This window comes from Pongo pygmaeus, chromosome 17, assembly GCF_028885625.2.
Source record: "Pongo pygmaeus isolate AG05252 chromosome 17, NHGRI_mPonPyg2-v2.0_pri, whole genome shotgun sequence".
Taxonomy (NCBI): Eukaryota; Metazoa; Chordata; class Mammalia; order Primates; family Hominidae; genus Pongo; species Pongo pygmaeus.
Genome location: NC_072390.2, coordinates 37648536 through 37663488, shown reverse-complemented (window position 1 = coordinate 37663488; position 14953 = coordinate 37648536). Strand labels below are relative to the sequence as shown.

General features: G+C 48.4%; 1 protein-coding gene across 6 annotated transcripts in view; it reads left to right on the top strand.

Annotated features, from left to right (window-relative positions):
- TMEM241 (transmembrane protein 241) overlaps nucleotides 1-14953 on the top strand; it is a 204390-nt gene that overhangs the window by 159923 nt on the left and 29514 nt on the right. For 4 of the 6 annotated variants that reach the window (XM_063653489.1, XM_063653486.1, XM_063653483.1 and 1 more), the window contains one exon: nucleotides 12205-12796. The exons of 1 other annotated variant lie outside the window; for it this stretch is intronic. In XM_063653489.1, the coding sequence (XP_063509559.1) occupies nucleotides 12205-12427 (223 nt within the window). In that variant the 3' untranslated portion in view covers nucleotides 12428-12796. Of the gene's footprint in view, nucleotides 1-6364; nucleotides 6585-12204; nucleotides 12797-14953 lie in introns of those variants that run through there. One more of the 6 variants, XR_008495460.2, reaches the window with a different exon arrangement.

Here is a 14953-nt window from a genome sequence, read left to right as displayed (position 1 = left end):
AATGGAAGGTGGAAGGTTGCCTATAGTGAAGGAGGCAAGTTTAAAGAGAAGGGTAGAGACATGGAGGGAAGGAGTTCAGGGGTTCTTACCCTCCAGAAAAGCAGGAAAGGGGTCGGGGCGTGGAAATAAGGGGTTGGGGTGCAGATAAGAGGTCGGGGTGCGGAGATAAGAGGTCAGGGTTCCTGCCCCTCCCCCAGAAAAGCAGGACTTGCCGCTAAGGGTGAAGTCTGGATGTGTACGTGCAGGTCACAGGGGATATGATGGCTTAGCTTAGGCTCAGAGGCCTGACAGTATCAGTCTCATTTTGTGGAGGAGACAGACACAGGAGGTCAGCACCTTCCTGAAGGTCCTTGGCTGGCTAGAGGGGCCATCTGCCCACACATCCCCTGCCTCTTAACTCTCACAACGTTCTGCCTTCCCAACAGGAGGCTGGGGTTTGGAAAGGCTGAGTAGACAGGATCAAGTCAGAGGTGGAGAAGGCCAATCATGTTCCAGGAATGAGAGGGAAGGTAGGTGGCACCAGCCCGGGGTATGATTGAGTGTAGGGATGGGAAATAACATTTGCCAGTGTGGTTAGTGGAAAAATCAAACTCTGTAAAATGTTTTAAAGAGGTTTATTCTGAGTCAATATGAGTGACTGGGCCTTGGGAGCAGCCTCAAGGGGTCCTGAGAAAGGGGTCCTGAGAAAGCGATCCCAAGGCAGTTGGGTTACAGTTTGGCTTTATATACATCATAGGGAGACAGATGTTACAGGCAAAGATAAAAACCAGTACCTGGGAGGTATTCATTGCTTTGACCAGAAAGGCAGGACAACTCGGAGCAGGGACTTACAGGTCATAGGTAGATTCAAAGATTTTCTGATTGGCAGCCCATTGAAAGAGTTAAGCTTTGTCCCAAGACTTGAAGTCAGTTGAAAGAAATGCTTGCATTAAGATAAGGGGAATTGTGGGGGTCCAGATTCTTGTTATGTAGATGAAGCGTCATAGGTAGCAGACTTCAGAGAGAATAGATGGTGAAATAGCAGGCTGAAGCCTACTGGGCTGCATTCCCAGGAGGCCAGGCGTTCTTAGTCACAGGATGAGTTACGAGGTCAGCACAAGGTGCAGGTCACAAGGACTTTATTGATAAAACAGGGTGCGGTAAAGAAGCTGACCAAAACCCACCAAAACCAAGGTGGCAATGAAAGTGACCTTTGGTTGTCCTCACTGCTCGTTATACTCTAATTATAATACATTAGCATACTAAAACACACTCCCAGCAGCACTGTGACAGTTTACAAATGCAATGGCAACATCAGGAAGTTACCCTATATGGTCTAAAAGGGGAGGAACCTTCAGTGCTGGGGGAATTGCCCATCTCTTTCTGGAAAGACTCATGAATAATCCACCTTTTGTTTAGCATATAATCAAGGAGTAACTATAAGTATACTCAGTTGAGCAGCCCATACCACTGCTGTGTCTATGGAGTAGCCGTTCTTTCATTCCTTTCCTTTTTTTTTTTTTTTTTTTTTGAGATGGAGTCTTGCTCTGTTGCCCAGGCTGGAGTGCAGTGGCGCAATCTTGGTTCAACGCAACTTCCACCTCTCAGGCTCAAGTGATTCTCCTGCCTCAGCCTCCTGAGTAGCTAGGATTACAGGCATGCACCACACACCTGGCTAATTTTGTATTTTTAGTAGAGACGGGGTTTCTCCAGGTTGGTCAGGCTGGACTTGAACTCCCGACCTCAGGTGATCCGCCCACCTCGGCCTCCCAAAGTGCTGGGATTAGAGGCGTGAGCCACCGCACCTGGCCTACTTTCTTTTCTTTCTTTCTTTCTTTTCTTTTCTTTTCTTTTTTTTTCTTTTTTTGAGACTGGGTCTCTGTGTTGTCCAGGCTGGAGTGCAGTGGTACAATCTCGGCTCACTGCAGCTTCAACCTCCCCAGCTCAAGCAATCCTCCCACCTCAGCCTCCTGAGTAGCTGGGACATGCACCACCATGCCTGGCTAATTTTTGTATTCTTTTTGTAGGGATAGGGTCTCACTCAGGCTGGTCTCCAACTCCTGAGCTCAAGCAGTCCTCCCACATTGGCCTCCCAAAGTGCTGGGGTTACAGGTGTGAGCCACCATGCCCAGCCTTCCTTTACTTTCTTAATAAACTTGCTTTCACTTTATGCACTTGCCCTGAATTATTTTTTTGCGTGATGTCCAAAAACACCCTCTTGGAGTCTGGATCAGGACCCCTTTCCAGTAATGTAATGATCTCTGTTTTAATGTGAATGCTGGTCAGTTACACCTAAATTCCAAAAAGGGGGGGGGTATAACAAGGCGTGTCAGACCTCCTTTCCAGCCATGGCTGGGAATTCAGTTTCTCAGGTTTCTCTGGGGTCCCCTCAGTCAGTTGGAGGGCTTAGGATGTTATTTTTGATTTACAGTGCCCACCGTGCACAGTGCAGGTGCCTCCTATCTGTATGTCACCTACTCATGACCCTAAAGGGGCCAGCACACAGATGAGGCCTGCGAGACCCTGACAGGGCAGGACACTTCCCCAGGGTCATGCATTCTGCATTTCTAAGCCAAGATTCTAAAGTGGCTTCCAAAACCAGCCCTCCCTCTCACCTCCCCATGTGCCAGGTTGCTTCTGGGCATTGTCCCCCCACTCCCACCCCTACCCTGGGGTCACTGGGTTGTGGACAAACCAGAGGAGACAAGCTCCCCACAGACAGCTCTCACTTGGGGGCCCCAGGGTGCTGGTGCTGGTGCTGGTGCTTGGCACAGGCATTGGCTGCCTGCAGGGAGCTCCGGATCCTTGGACCCAACAGCAAACCACTGGGGAGGCCAAGCCATTCTGGGGCTTGCACAAGGCTCCCTCTATTCTGGAAACATCTCAGAGATGGCAGACATTCCGCGCTCCCCAGTGAGCCGAGCAAATCTTTGCGCCTGCAGTCAGCTGATTTTCAGTGGCCAGACTCGCAGTGGTTTACCCTTAGTAAAACAAACAATGGCATATAAACCTAGGCCAGTTCTATCCAGGATCAACTGGGGAGGAGTCTGAAGGAACTCCCCTGCCACCCAACTTCCTTGGCAGCAGAGGGTAAAGTCTCATTTAAGCAGTTGCCTGAGCCAAAAGGAATATTTGAGTCATTGATTTCCTGCTCTCTGTGAAAGGCCCACAGGATTAGCAAAGGCAAAGTGTCTGCACATGCGTCTTCGTGCCCTGATTGAGCCTCGGGGAGCCGTGGAAGCCCTTGGGATTTCAGGAGTCAGTGCAGGCACCACTCACCTGGGCCAGTTGATTTGCATGGCAAATAGAAGTTAAGCGGAGCTGTTAATGAAAAGGGCTCCTCTAAGTGGGAGATGGAACCAGGGTTCTGTCCCAGGCATTCTCACTGTCCTGGAAAGTGATTTCAATCAGCCCTTCATTTATTTCCTCATTCCTTCTTTCATCAGATACAGATTGGATGCCCACTGGGTGCTGGTCTTTGTTACAGATGTCTCTGCTTTGTCTAGCAGGGCTGTTCTGCCACCTGGCCAAAGCAGCCACTCCTGTTGCTGGAGGCTACAGGCCCATTGCACTGAGTTGTCTTTGAGGCAAAATCTCTCCGGTTCTGGCAGAAACAACTCTGGTGACTTTCTTTGTGATTGTAGACTTAAAGCAAACACACGCTCCCTGTTCTCAGGGAGGCCCTGTGTCTTCTTAGACACACAGAGATTTAAAAAAAAAAAAAACAGCTTTGGCCAGGCACGGTGGCTCACTCCTGTAATCCCAGCATTTGGGGAGGCCACAGCAGGCAGATTGCTTGAGCTCAGGAGTTCAAGGCCAGCCTGGGTAACCTGGTGAAACTCCGTCTCTACTAAAAATAAAAAAATAAAAATTATCTGGGTGTGGCTGTGCATGCCTGTGGTCCCAGCTATTTGGGAGGCTGAGGTGGGAGGATCAGTCAAGTCCAGGAGGTCAAGGCTGCAGTGAGCTCTGTTTGTACCACTGCACTCCATCCTGGGTGACAGAACGAGATCTTGTCTCAAAAAAAGTAAAATAAATAACAGCTTCATAGAAATATAATTCACATGCCCTAAGATGTACCCATTTAAAGTGTACAATTCAGTACACTTTAAATTCAGTAGTTTTTAGTGTATTCACAGAATTCTGCAACCGTTATCACTATCTAATTGTAGAACATTTTCTTCACCTGAAAAAGAACCCCCATACCCATTGTCATCCCACCCTCCTCCCCTCCACTGACCTAGGCAGCCACAAATCTACATTCTGTCTCTATGGATTGGCCTGTTCTGGAGATTTCATATGCACGGGATTGTGCAATGTGCGTGCTTTTGTGTTAGGCTGAGGTTTTTAAGTGGTTCATGTACCTCTCTTAAAAGCTGCCTTCCCTACCTGGGGGTGGGGAGAGGCGTGGGTGGGAGTCCTCCACACAGGGCATGGAAAAATTGGGGGTGGGACTCAGGGAGCCTGGAAGCTGGAGATAGGTGAGGGAGCTCCAGAAGAGGAGACGGGGGATGGGGGCATGGTCAACACTCTTCCGGAAACCTGGTGGCCAGGTTTAAGTTTTATTTTTCAGCTACTGCCCTATGTTATCCTCAGGCCTTTAGTAAAGTCTGTTATGCACGACAGTCTCCTGTTGCCTGTGGCCAGTGTTTGGGGAATAAAGGGTCTGGGTCCCATTTTGTGGTGAAGTTGGACCGGGAAGAGTAAAGTGGTCACCACTGTCAGGTAGCCCCACTTAAAGCTTTCAGCTCTTGGCAGCTGTCCTCTTCTCCCCAAAGATCTTGAAGATACAGCCAAGTCAAAATTGTATCGTGTTCACGTGTGTAGCGACTGCTTCTGAAATATCCACTCTAGGGAAGCATTCTCTCCCGGCAGAAGATTACAGACATGGCTGGTAGAGGAAGCCACTCTGACAGGACAGATTCAGGTGCACACAGGACATGAGGAAGGGAACCAGGGGACAGAGCGGAGAGCGGCCCTGAGAGCTGCCAGCCTCAGCCTCAGTACCTAGCCACAGCCTTGGTCTCAGAGTGGAGACCCGTTAATAACCTCACCCCAGGGCAGGAGCAGATCCAGTGGACACAGGTCTCAGCAGTCTGCTTGTGCTGAGCTTGGTCCCCACCTGTGCAGTCCACTTCACGCACACATGCCCACCCCAGCCGAGGCCCATCTGCAAGCACAAGCTCAGCCCCGCTGCCTGCAGTGCAGGGTCTGGTGCATGGCTCTGGGCCCTGTGCACAGATGCCCATTGCTTATCAGCATGCACTTCTTCCTCTTCCTGAATGGATTCATTTCCTAGGGCTGCCATAACAAAGAACTGCAAACTTGGTAGCTTCAACAACAGAAATTGACTGGGCCCAGTGACTCACACCTGTAATCCCAGCACTTTAGGAGGCCAAGGTGGGAGGATCGCTTGAGCCCAGGAGTTCAAGACCAGCCTGGGCAACAAACGTAGTAAGATCCTGTCTCTATTTAAGGGGAAAAAATATATGTGTGTGTGTGTGTGTATATATATATGTATATGTATATATACATATATATGTGTGTGTGTGTATGTATATGTATATATATGTGTGTGGGTGTGTGAGATATTAAATGTATTTTACACATATATATGTCTCTCTATATAACAACAGAAATTTATTGTTACTACAGTTCTGGAGGCTGACAGTCCAAATTCAAGGCCTCAGCAGGGCTAATTCCTTCTGAGGGCTGTGAGGGAGGGGTCTTTCCAGGCTTGTCTCCTTGCCTTGTAGATGTCTGTTTCCTCCCTGTGTCTTCATGTCGTCTTCCTTCTCTGGGTGCATGTATCTGTGTCCTATTTTCCCCTTCATAGAACTAGGGTTCCACCTTAAGGACCTCATTTTAACTTGATTACCTCCATAAAGACCTTATCTCCAAATAAGGTCACATTCTGAGGTACTGGGAGTTAGGGCTCCAGCATATATTTTTAGGGGACTCATAGCACTCAGTAGCAGACGTCTGATTTTATTTAAGAGGCTATGTATCCAGCTAACGAATTGCCTTTCCCAGCATCCCATGCAGTTTATATGAACAAGCTCTGACTGATGAGATATAAGCAGAAGTTGATGGGGGAGATGTTGGGGACAGTTCCTCAGAAGAGTCTCAGATAGGTAGAAGAGGCCCTTTTCTCTATCTTCTTCCTGCTTCTCACCTGGATTGAAGATGTGATAGCTAGAGTTCTAGCATCCATCTTGGGCCTTGAGGCAAGTTTGAAGTTGGAAGCTGTGGTCTAAGGATAGTGGAGCAGAAGCTGAAGGAGCCTGAATCTCTGAGAAGACAAAGGCACTGCCAGATCAGCCAGACCACCCACCTCCAACCCTTTCTCCTTTCCTTTTTTTTAATTTTTTTTTTTTTTTTTGAGATGGGGTCTTGCTCTGTCACCCAAGCTGGAGTGCAGCGGCACAATCACAACTCACGGCCGCCTCAAACTCCCAGGCTCAAGCAATCCTCCCAACCCAGCCTCTGAGTAGCTGTTACCACAGGTGAGCCCCACCACACCCAGCTAATTTTTTTTTTCGTTTTAATTTTAGTAGAGTTGAGATCTCACCATGTTGCCCAGGCTGGCCTCGAACTCCTGAGCTCAAGCAATCCTCTCACCTTGGCCTCCCAAAGTGCTGGATTATAGGCTTGAGTCACCACACCCAGCCCTAATTTTCTTAATCATAAAAATGGGAGTTATAATACCATGGCTATTTAGATCATGTTAGACATGATTTCATGTGTAGCATTTAGCACCAGGCCCAGCACCTATCGGAAATGATAGCCATTATTAGTTTGATTACTAATTTATAGTAATTATAGCCCCTAAGAAATGATGGATTATAGTAATTATAGCTCCCAGGAAATACAGGATTATAACCCCCAAGAAATGATGGCCATGAATAGTTTGATGACTACACTTTCTAGTAAACTGCTGTTCTGCTCCTGGTGTGACACTACACTGACTTCTGAAAGCCAGACTTTTGCTTTTTCCAAAGACCAAGTCTCTGACTTATATGCATTGTGTTCATTAAGCTCCCATTGTACTCTCTGCCTTCTTTTGGTCTTGAGAACCTCATCAGCACATGTAGTCCCTAGGTTGTGTGGGTTCCAATTCCCTTCCAGGCCCCTCCTGGGAGGGTTCAGCCTTCTGTACTCAGCCAGGGCACCAGATAAGTCAGGATGGGGGAGTATGTGGGGCTCTACATTCTGCCCAGTGGTTTTGATCAGTGGAAAAGGGTCTTCCCAAGAAGAGAGTAGGAAATCAATTGATTGGAAAGATAGACCCATTTTTCCTCCCTTCCCTGTGCCCATGCCATTTGCAATGTGATGAAGCCATTCCCCCACTGCTTGGACTTGGGCTAGCCTCATGACTTGCTTTGGCCAATAAACACAGTAGAAGTAGTACTGCCTGTTTTGGAGTCTAGACCTTAAGAAGTGGTGTACATTCCACATGTTCTATTGGACTTCTGCTTTGATGAGGACTCTGTCTTTGATCCAACTTTAGACAGACTCCTCTGAGCCCTCCTCCTCGGAGCCCCAGGGCCTTGTCCTTGGCCTGCTCAACCTAATTTAGCAAGAATTCTGCCAGGCCAGTTTAGCAAAAATCACCCCCAGTCTTGATGCCTAACAAGTTCCTCTTGATAAATTGACTCCTTCACCCTGCCTGCTGGCTAGAAATCCCTAGCTACCTCTGTGGTATCCAAAGTTGAGTTTAATCTCTCTCTCCTATTGCAGTAGTCTTGAATAAAGTTTCCCTTGCCTGTTTAACTCTGTCTGGTGCAGTTTTTCTTCGACAGCTTCCACCATGAGAACAAGCCCAGACTAGCCTGCTGAAGCATGAGAGACCATGTGGAGCAGAGCTAAGTCCTCCCAGCCAAGGCCATCTGTATTAGTCTGTTTTCATGCTGCTGATAAAGACATACCCAAGACTGGGAAATTTACAAAAGAAAGAGGTTTAATTGGACTTACAGTTCCACGTGGCTGGAGAAGCCTCACAATCATGGTAGAAGGCAAAGAGGAGCAAGTCCCATCTTACATGGATGGCAGCAGGCAAAGACAGAATGAGGAAGATGTAAAAGCAGGAACCTCTGATAATACCATCAGATCTCATGAGACTTATTCACTACCACAAGAACAGTATGGGGGAAACCGCCCCCATGATTCAATTATCTCCCACTGGGTCCCTCCCCCAATGCATGGGAATTATGCGAGTACAATTCAAGATGAGATTTGAGTGGGGACACAGCCAAACTGTATTACCATCCTAGACGAATCAGCCTTCAGCTGACTGAAGACACACAAGTGAGCCTGGGGGAGACCAGCTGAGCTGCCCAGCCAAATCCTAGACTCATGAGAAGAAATGGCTATTAGTTTAAACCAGTAAGATTTGAGGTGGTTCAATTTGCGGCATTATCATGGCACTAGATGACAGGTAGAGAGGAGAAGAAAAGGTAAGAGGAGCAGAGCAGCACTTTTTTGAAGATCTCCTTGCCCTGAGCTCCATGAGTCCTGCAGAGTGCATGTCGTGTGGCTCCTGTAGCATGAGTGAAGGACAGCCCTGTCTCTTTGGCTACCACTCCTGGCAAGGGGAGGCAGGGGAACGGGATTGTAGCTGGCTCTGTGGGTCCCTCCCTCAGTCACCAGGCGGCAAGGAGAGGCAGGGAGGATACGCATGCAGGCGGGCAGGGACTGGCTAGCGCCGGGGTTGACTTGGTGGTATGTGCCAGCTGGAAAACAATTAAGTCCTAGATTCCAAATAACTTCAAGTGCATATGGGTGGGACCGAGCTATGAATAGCAGGCCTGAAGAACTATGAAATACCAGCACCACAACACTGGCGGCAGCAGTCTCTGCTTGAATGTCCTCCTCCCCAGGCTGGGGCCCCACCCTGCCTTGGGCCTATTGTTCTCCCACACAGCCTCTTTAGGCCCCTCAGCCCTTTCTTCCTTTTTTTTAAAAAAAAAAATTCTGGTAAAATACACATAACGTAAAATGTGCCCTTTTCTGGCTGGGCGTAGTGGCTCAAGCCTGTAATCCCAGCACTTTGGGAGGCCAAGGTGGGTGGATCAGAAGATCAAGACCATCCTGGCTAACACGGTGAAACCCCGTCTGTACTAAAAGTACAAAAAAATTAGCCGGACGTGGTGGCGGGCGCCTGTAGTCCCAGTTACTCGGGAGGCTGAGGCAGGAGAATGGCGTGAACCTGGGAGGCGGAGCTTGTAGTGAGCCGAGATCGCGCCACTGCACTCCAGGCTGGGCGACAGAGCGAGACTGTCTCAAAAAAAAAAAAAAAAAGTGCCCTTTTCCCCATTTTTAAGTGCACAGTTCAGTGGTATGAAATATGTTCACAGTATCGTGCAGCCATCACCACCATCCATTTCTGGAATCTTTTCATCATCCGTAAGAGAAATCCCAGCCCACTGAACACTAACTCCCTGTTCCTTCCTTCCCTGTCCCTGGTCACCACCGTTCTACCACCTGTGTGTGTGAATTTGCCTATTCCAGAAACCTCACATCAGTGGAGTCACACGACATCTGTCCTTGGGTGTCTCAGCCCTTTATTCTTACCTAGCATTGTTTTTAGACATCTGAAAAGCAGACCACCAGGGATAGGAGAGCTGCACCTTCTAGAACACCCCATCCCACTTCCTTTGATCCCCTATAAGAGTTGGGCTACATGACCTTGCCTTTGGGGTACAGGTGTCCTTCTTCCACGTCAAGTCCCCAAACAAAACAAAGCATTCTTTCTGACCCAGCTCCTGAAGAGGCTGTGAGGACCCGCCCCCCTCCATTTACCTGCTCTGCCTTTGTAGTTCAGCCTGTTCTCACGAAGCCCCTTCAGGCTCCCGTCAGGTGATGGGGAAGCTGGTGGGGTGAATGATCACCTCGGGTTTGTCTCACCAACCCCCGGAGGGCACGGTTCATGGTCCTTGAGTAGCCTCTAGGTGTCCGCCCGGTTTCAGGTCCAAGGCTGCACCTGGAATTATTGCTTCAATAGCTGAGGCTCTGGCTTGAGGTAAGCTGGAATCAGACCAGTCCTGTGGGGCCAGAAAAATCTGGAGGCACGCAGGGTCTGTTGGCAGCCTGGTTGTGAGAGTGCATTTCAGGGAGACAGTGAGGAGAAGGCAGAACATTGCGAAGTTCCCACCCTCTGCTGCCCCTCCCTGCACCCTGCACACACACACACACACACACACACACACACACACAAAAGCACACAAGCACACACATACACAAGCACACACAAGCACACCTACACAAACACACAAACACACAAAATACAAGCACTCACAAGCGCATACACACTCACACAAGCACACACATATACAAGCACATACGCTCACACACATGCACTCACAAGCACACACACACAAGCACACATATACACTCACACACAAACACAAGCACACACTCACAAGCACACACTCCCACATTCACACACCTGCCGCAGGGACTCGTGTTTCTAAGGCCTGAGGCGATGGGACTGCTCCAGGCCTAAGTTAAAGATGTTTTCCAGGGAGTGTGTGGGGGAGGCTGAGCACTGGAATCAGATGTGAGACTGAGAGGGAGATGGGGTTTTCTCCCTCACGTGGAGAACACAGCGCTGCCCTGGCCCTTTCGTGCGCTGGACACAGCACCTGGGGCCCGGTGGACTAGGGCAGCAGTGGCAGTGGTGAGGCTGCCTCCAGGGGGCTCAGAGGCTATGGGTGTTCCAGTGGGGAATAGGGGAAGGGGCAGGGAGGGGATGGACCCACTGACCAGGCTCCTGTCCAGCATATATGTGATGGCCGGGAATGGGGACTTTTAGGCTGGCGGGAAACTCAGGCAGTATTTGACCACTTTTCCCCACCGTGGGGCACCAGGCAGTACATCTCACCTTGTCCTAAGGCATGGAATTTACTTTTATTCTGTGGCAAAGCTGAGTCTTTCTTCTCAAGAATTATCTACCTCTTTATAATCCATGGTCTTTCCCAATCCTTTGATCAGGGAGTCCACGGCTGCCACTGCTGAGGGCTCAGCAGCCTGGGCACGTGGTTCGGGCTGGAGGTGAATAGCCCATTGAGCCTCAGCTCTCCCATTTTTACAATGGAAAGGTAGGGCTGGGAGCCGTGGCTCATGTCTATAATTCTAGCACTTCAGGAGGCTGAATCAGGAGGGTTGCTTGAGACCAGGAGTTTGCGACCAGCATAGACAACGGAGTGAGACCCTGTCTCTACAAAAAATTAAAAACTAGCCAGGTGTGGTGGTGTGCACCTGTGTAGTCCCAGCTACTCGGGAGGCTGAGGCAGGAGGATCACTTGAGCTGAGGAGGTTGAGGCTGCAGTGAGCCGTGATTGCGCCACTGCACTCTGGCCTGGGTAACAGAGTGAGACCTCGTCGCAAAAAAAAAAATAAAATGGAAAGGTAATTTAATCCTCTCAAACGTTTGTTGAAACAATTAAATGGAAAAAAATTATACTAATGTATGTATGTGTTGTGCTTAGCATACTGGCACACAGTAAACAGACAGCAAACCTTGCTGTTATCCTTATGACCATCAGCAAGCAGGGCTTTCCACAGTGACTGGCTCTAGATGGCAGGAGACTTGCGGTGTCTGAGTAAATGGAATGTGACCATGAGGCGAATGACTTTAAAATCCGTTAGCGCTTCCATATCTAAGTGAGTGTGGAATATGTAGTCACCCCAGAAGTCCTCATTCATTCATTCATTCAGGAAGTCACAGAACAGGGTGACTGCTTTCTCTAGACCTTCATAAGCACCAGTCTCAGACAGTTCTCTGTAACTAGGGAAGTTACAGTTTCCCATGCTGGTTCACTTTCCGTGTCTCCACAACAATTATTCCGAACACTTTTTACTCTTCAAACTCCCTTTCTCTTTTTGCCCTTCTCTCCCCTCCATGTAGACGAGCCTCCCCTCTTCAAAGGAAACTGAAAGCTGTTAGGTGAGCTCATTCACCGTCCCAGTGTCGTCCATACACACCTGCCCACATTTACGCTTCTTTTTCCTTCTTTTTGCAGTCGAGGAGTACTTCCTCTTCAACTTAACATTGATCCCTCTGATTCTGCTCCTTCTGATTCCAACTCCTCCTGCCTTCTCAGAAACCCAGGGATCTCTGTTGGCTATTTCACCTTTTCCCTCTCTACTGGTTTGAAACACCCTCAAGTCTTTCCCATTTAAAATCAACAACAAAACAAAAACGTGGCTTCTTTCTTCATCCAGTTGGTCTAAGCTGGCTCTCCTCATGTCATCAGCACACCCATTGACAAGACAAAACCAGGTTGATTGCGGCTCACCGGTGTCATGGAGAAGAACAAAGCTTGGGCAGTGTTTCAGAGCTAAGAAGACAAAGGCAGAATCTATCCCAGATTGGAAGTTTGGTCTGAGGTGGGTCTTTCCATGTGGGGATGTAGGACTGGGTAACCATCAGGATTCGAGAGTCTAGGATTGGTGGAAACTGCAGAGGGTCCAACGCTTCAAGAGCAAACTATCTGTGGACACTGTGCATTGAGGAATTGGGAAGTTTCTGTAGTAAATAATCAAACCGTGTGTTGGGAGACAGTCCCAAAAAAGGAAAGAAATGCTAATGAAGACAGTGGTATAGTAAAGTCAGGTTCATGTAGGCAGTCAGGTGTGGTTTCGTTTCTCTGTGTCCTGGCTGAGTGCGAGGGTAAAAGGTTTTGGTTCTTAGCTTCTGATTTCTTTCCTAGGTCCTTCCTCTTGTTCACAACTAAACCTCAAAAAAGCCTCTGCTTGCTGACCCTATTTTCTGATCTCCTACTCATCCCCAAACTCACTAATCTGACTCCAGACACCTTCCATTTTTATTTTTACTCCATTAAAAATAAGTAAATATATTTCCTTATTTTTAAGAGATGGGGTCTGGCTCTGTTGCCCAGGCTGGAGTGCAGTGGCATGATCATAGCTCACTGCAGGCTTGAACTCCTGAGCTCAAGTGATCCTCCTGCCTCAGCCTTCTGAATAGCTGGGACTACAGGTGGAAGAGACCGACAAGGAATAGGTAGCTTCCAAGCAAGGAGTCTCTCTACAGGGACCTGTTGCCTCCACAGCAGTGGCAGCCTTCCCGACTTGCTTGGCACCTCTAGACAGTTCACTTCTGACACTATCTACCTGGAAATAGCATCAGATCCCACACATGAGGGCTCAGTCCCACAAGACTGCCCCTTACTTCAGATACCAACTACTTCCAATCAACTTGCTGTAAATCAGGGTTCCCACAATCCCCTCATTGTGTTCAATTAATTTACTAGAGCAGCTCACAGAACTTAGGGAAACACTTTAATTACGTTTGCCCATTGATTATAGGGGATACTGCAAAGGATCCAGATGAACAGCCAGATGGAAGAAATACATAGGGCAAGGTATGGGAGAAGGGGCCTCAGAGTTTCCATGCCCGCTCTGAGTGCAAAACCTTCCAGGAAACTCCACGTGTTTAGCTATCAGGAAGCTCTCTGAACCCAATCCTTTTGGGTTTTTAATGGAAACGTCATTACATAGGCATGATTGATCAAACCATGGCCATTTGGTGATCAACTCAGTGTTCAGCCACTCTCCTCTCCCAAGAGGTCGGAGGTGGGGCTGAAAGTTCCAACCCTCTAATCATGCCTTGATCTTTCCAAGCCCCCATCCTGAAGCTCTCTAGAGACCCACCAAGAGTCACCTCATTAACATAAACTCAGATGTGGTTGAAAGGGGCTTGTTGTGAACACCAACAGGCCTGTCTATAACTCAGGAAATTCCAAGAGTTTTAGAAGCTCTATGTCATGCTCAGGGATAAAGACCAAAGCTATAATTCTTATTGTATCACAGCCCTCAATGCCAGACCCAGAAGAGGATCCCTCACAGGCTTTCCACCATGGGCTAATGCCAACAACTAATGCCTGCTGACTGCACTATGTCAGGCACCATGTGTATACTTGCATTTACCATCTGTATTAGTCCATTTTCATACTACTATGAAGAAATACCCAAGACTAGGTAATTTATAAAGAAAAAGAGGTTTAATGAATTCACAGTTCCACATGGCTGGGGAGGCCTTACAATCATGGTGGAAGGCAAAGGAGGAACAAGGCATGTCTCACATGGTGGCAGGTGAGACAGAGTGGGTGCAGGGGAACTTCCCTTTATAAAACCATCAGCTCTTGTGAGACTTATTCACTATCATGAGAACAGCATGGGAAAAACCCACTCCCATGATTCAGTTATCTGCCACTGGGTCCCTCCTGTGATATGTGGAGATTATAGGAGCTACAATTCAAGATGAGATTTGGGTGGGGACATAGACAAACTATATTATTCCACCCCTGGCCCCTCCCAAATCTCATGTCCTCACATTTCAAAACCAATCATGCCTTCCCAACAGTTTTCCAGAGTCTTAACACATTTCAGCATTAACTCAAAAGTCCACAGTCCAAAGTTTCATCTGAGATAAGGCAAATCCCTTCTGCCTATTGTAACTGTCCAGTGGGTTCATCTTGCCCACTGCCTCGACAGAACTGATTTGTCAAGACTGGGGAATTGCAATAAAGAAAGAGTAATTCACACAGAGCCGGCTGTGTAGGAGACCAGAGTTTTATTATTACTCAAATAATATCTTTTGACTCCATGTCTCTCATCCAGGGCATGCTGATGCAAGAGGTTGGTTCCCACAGTCTTGAGCAGCTCCGCCCCTATGGCTTTGCAGGGTATAGTCCCCCTCCTGGCTGCTTTCACAGGTTGGCATTGTCTGCAGCTTTTCCAGATCTACAGGCTGTTGGCAGATCTACCATTCTGGGGTCTGGAAGATGGTGGCCCTCTTCTCATGGTTCCACTAGGCAGTGCCCCAGTGGGGACTCTGTGTGGGGGCTCCAACCCCACATTTCCTATCCACACTGCCCTAGAAGAGTTCTCCATGAGGGCTCTGCCCCTGAAGCAAACTTTTGCCTGGACATCCAGGCATTTCTACATATCC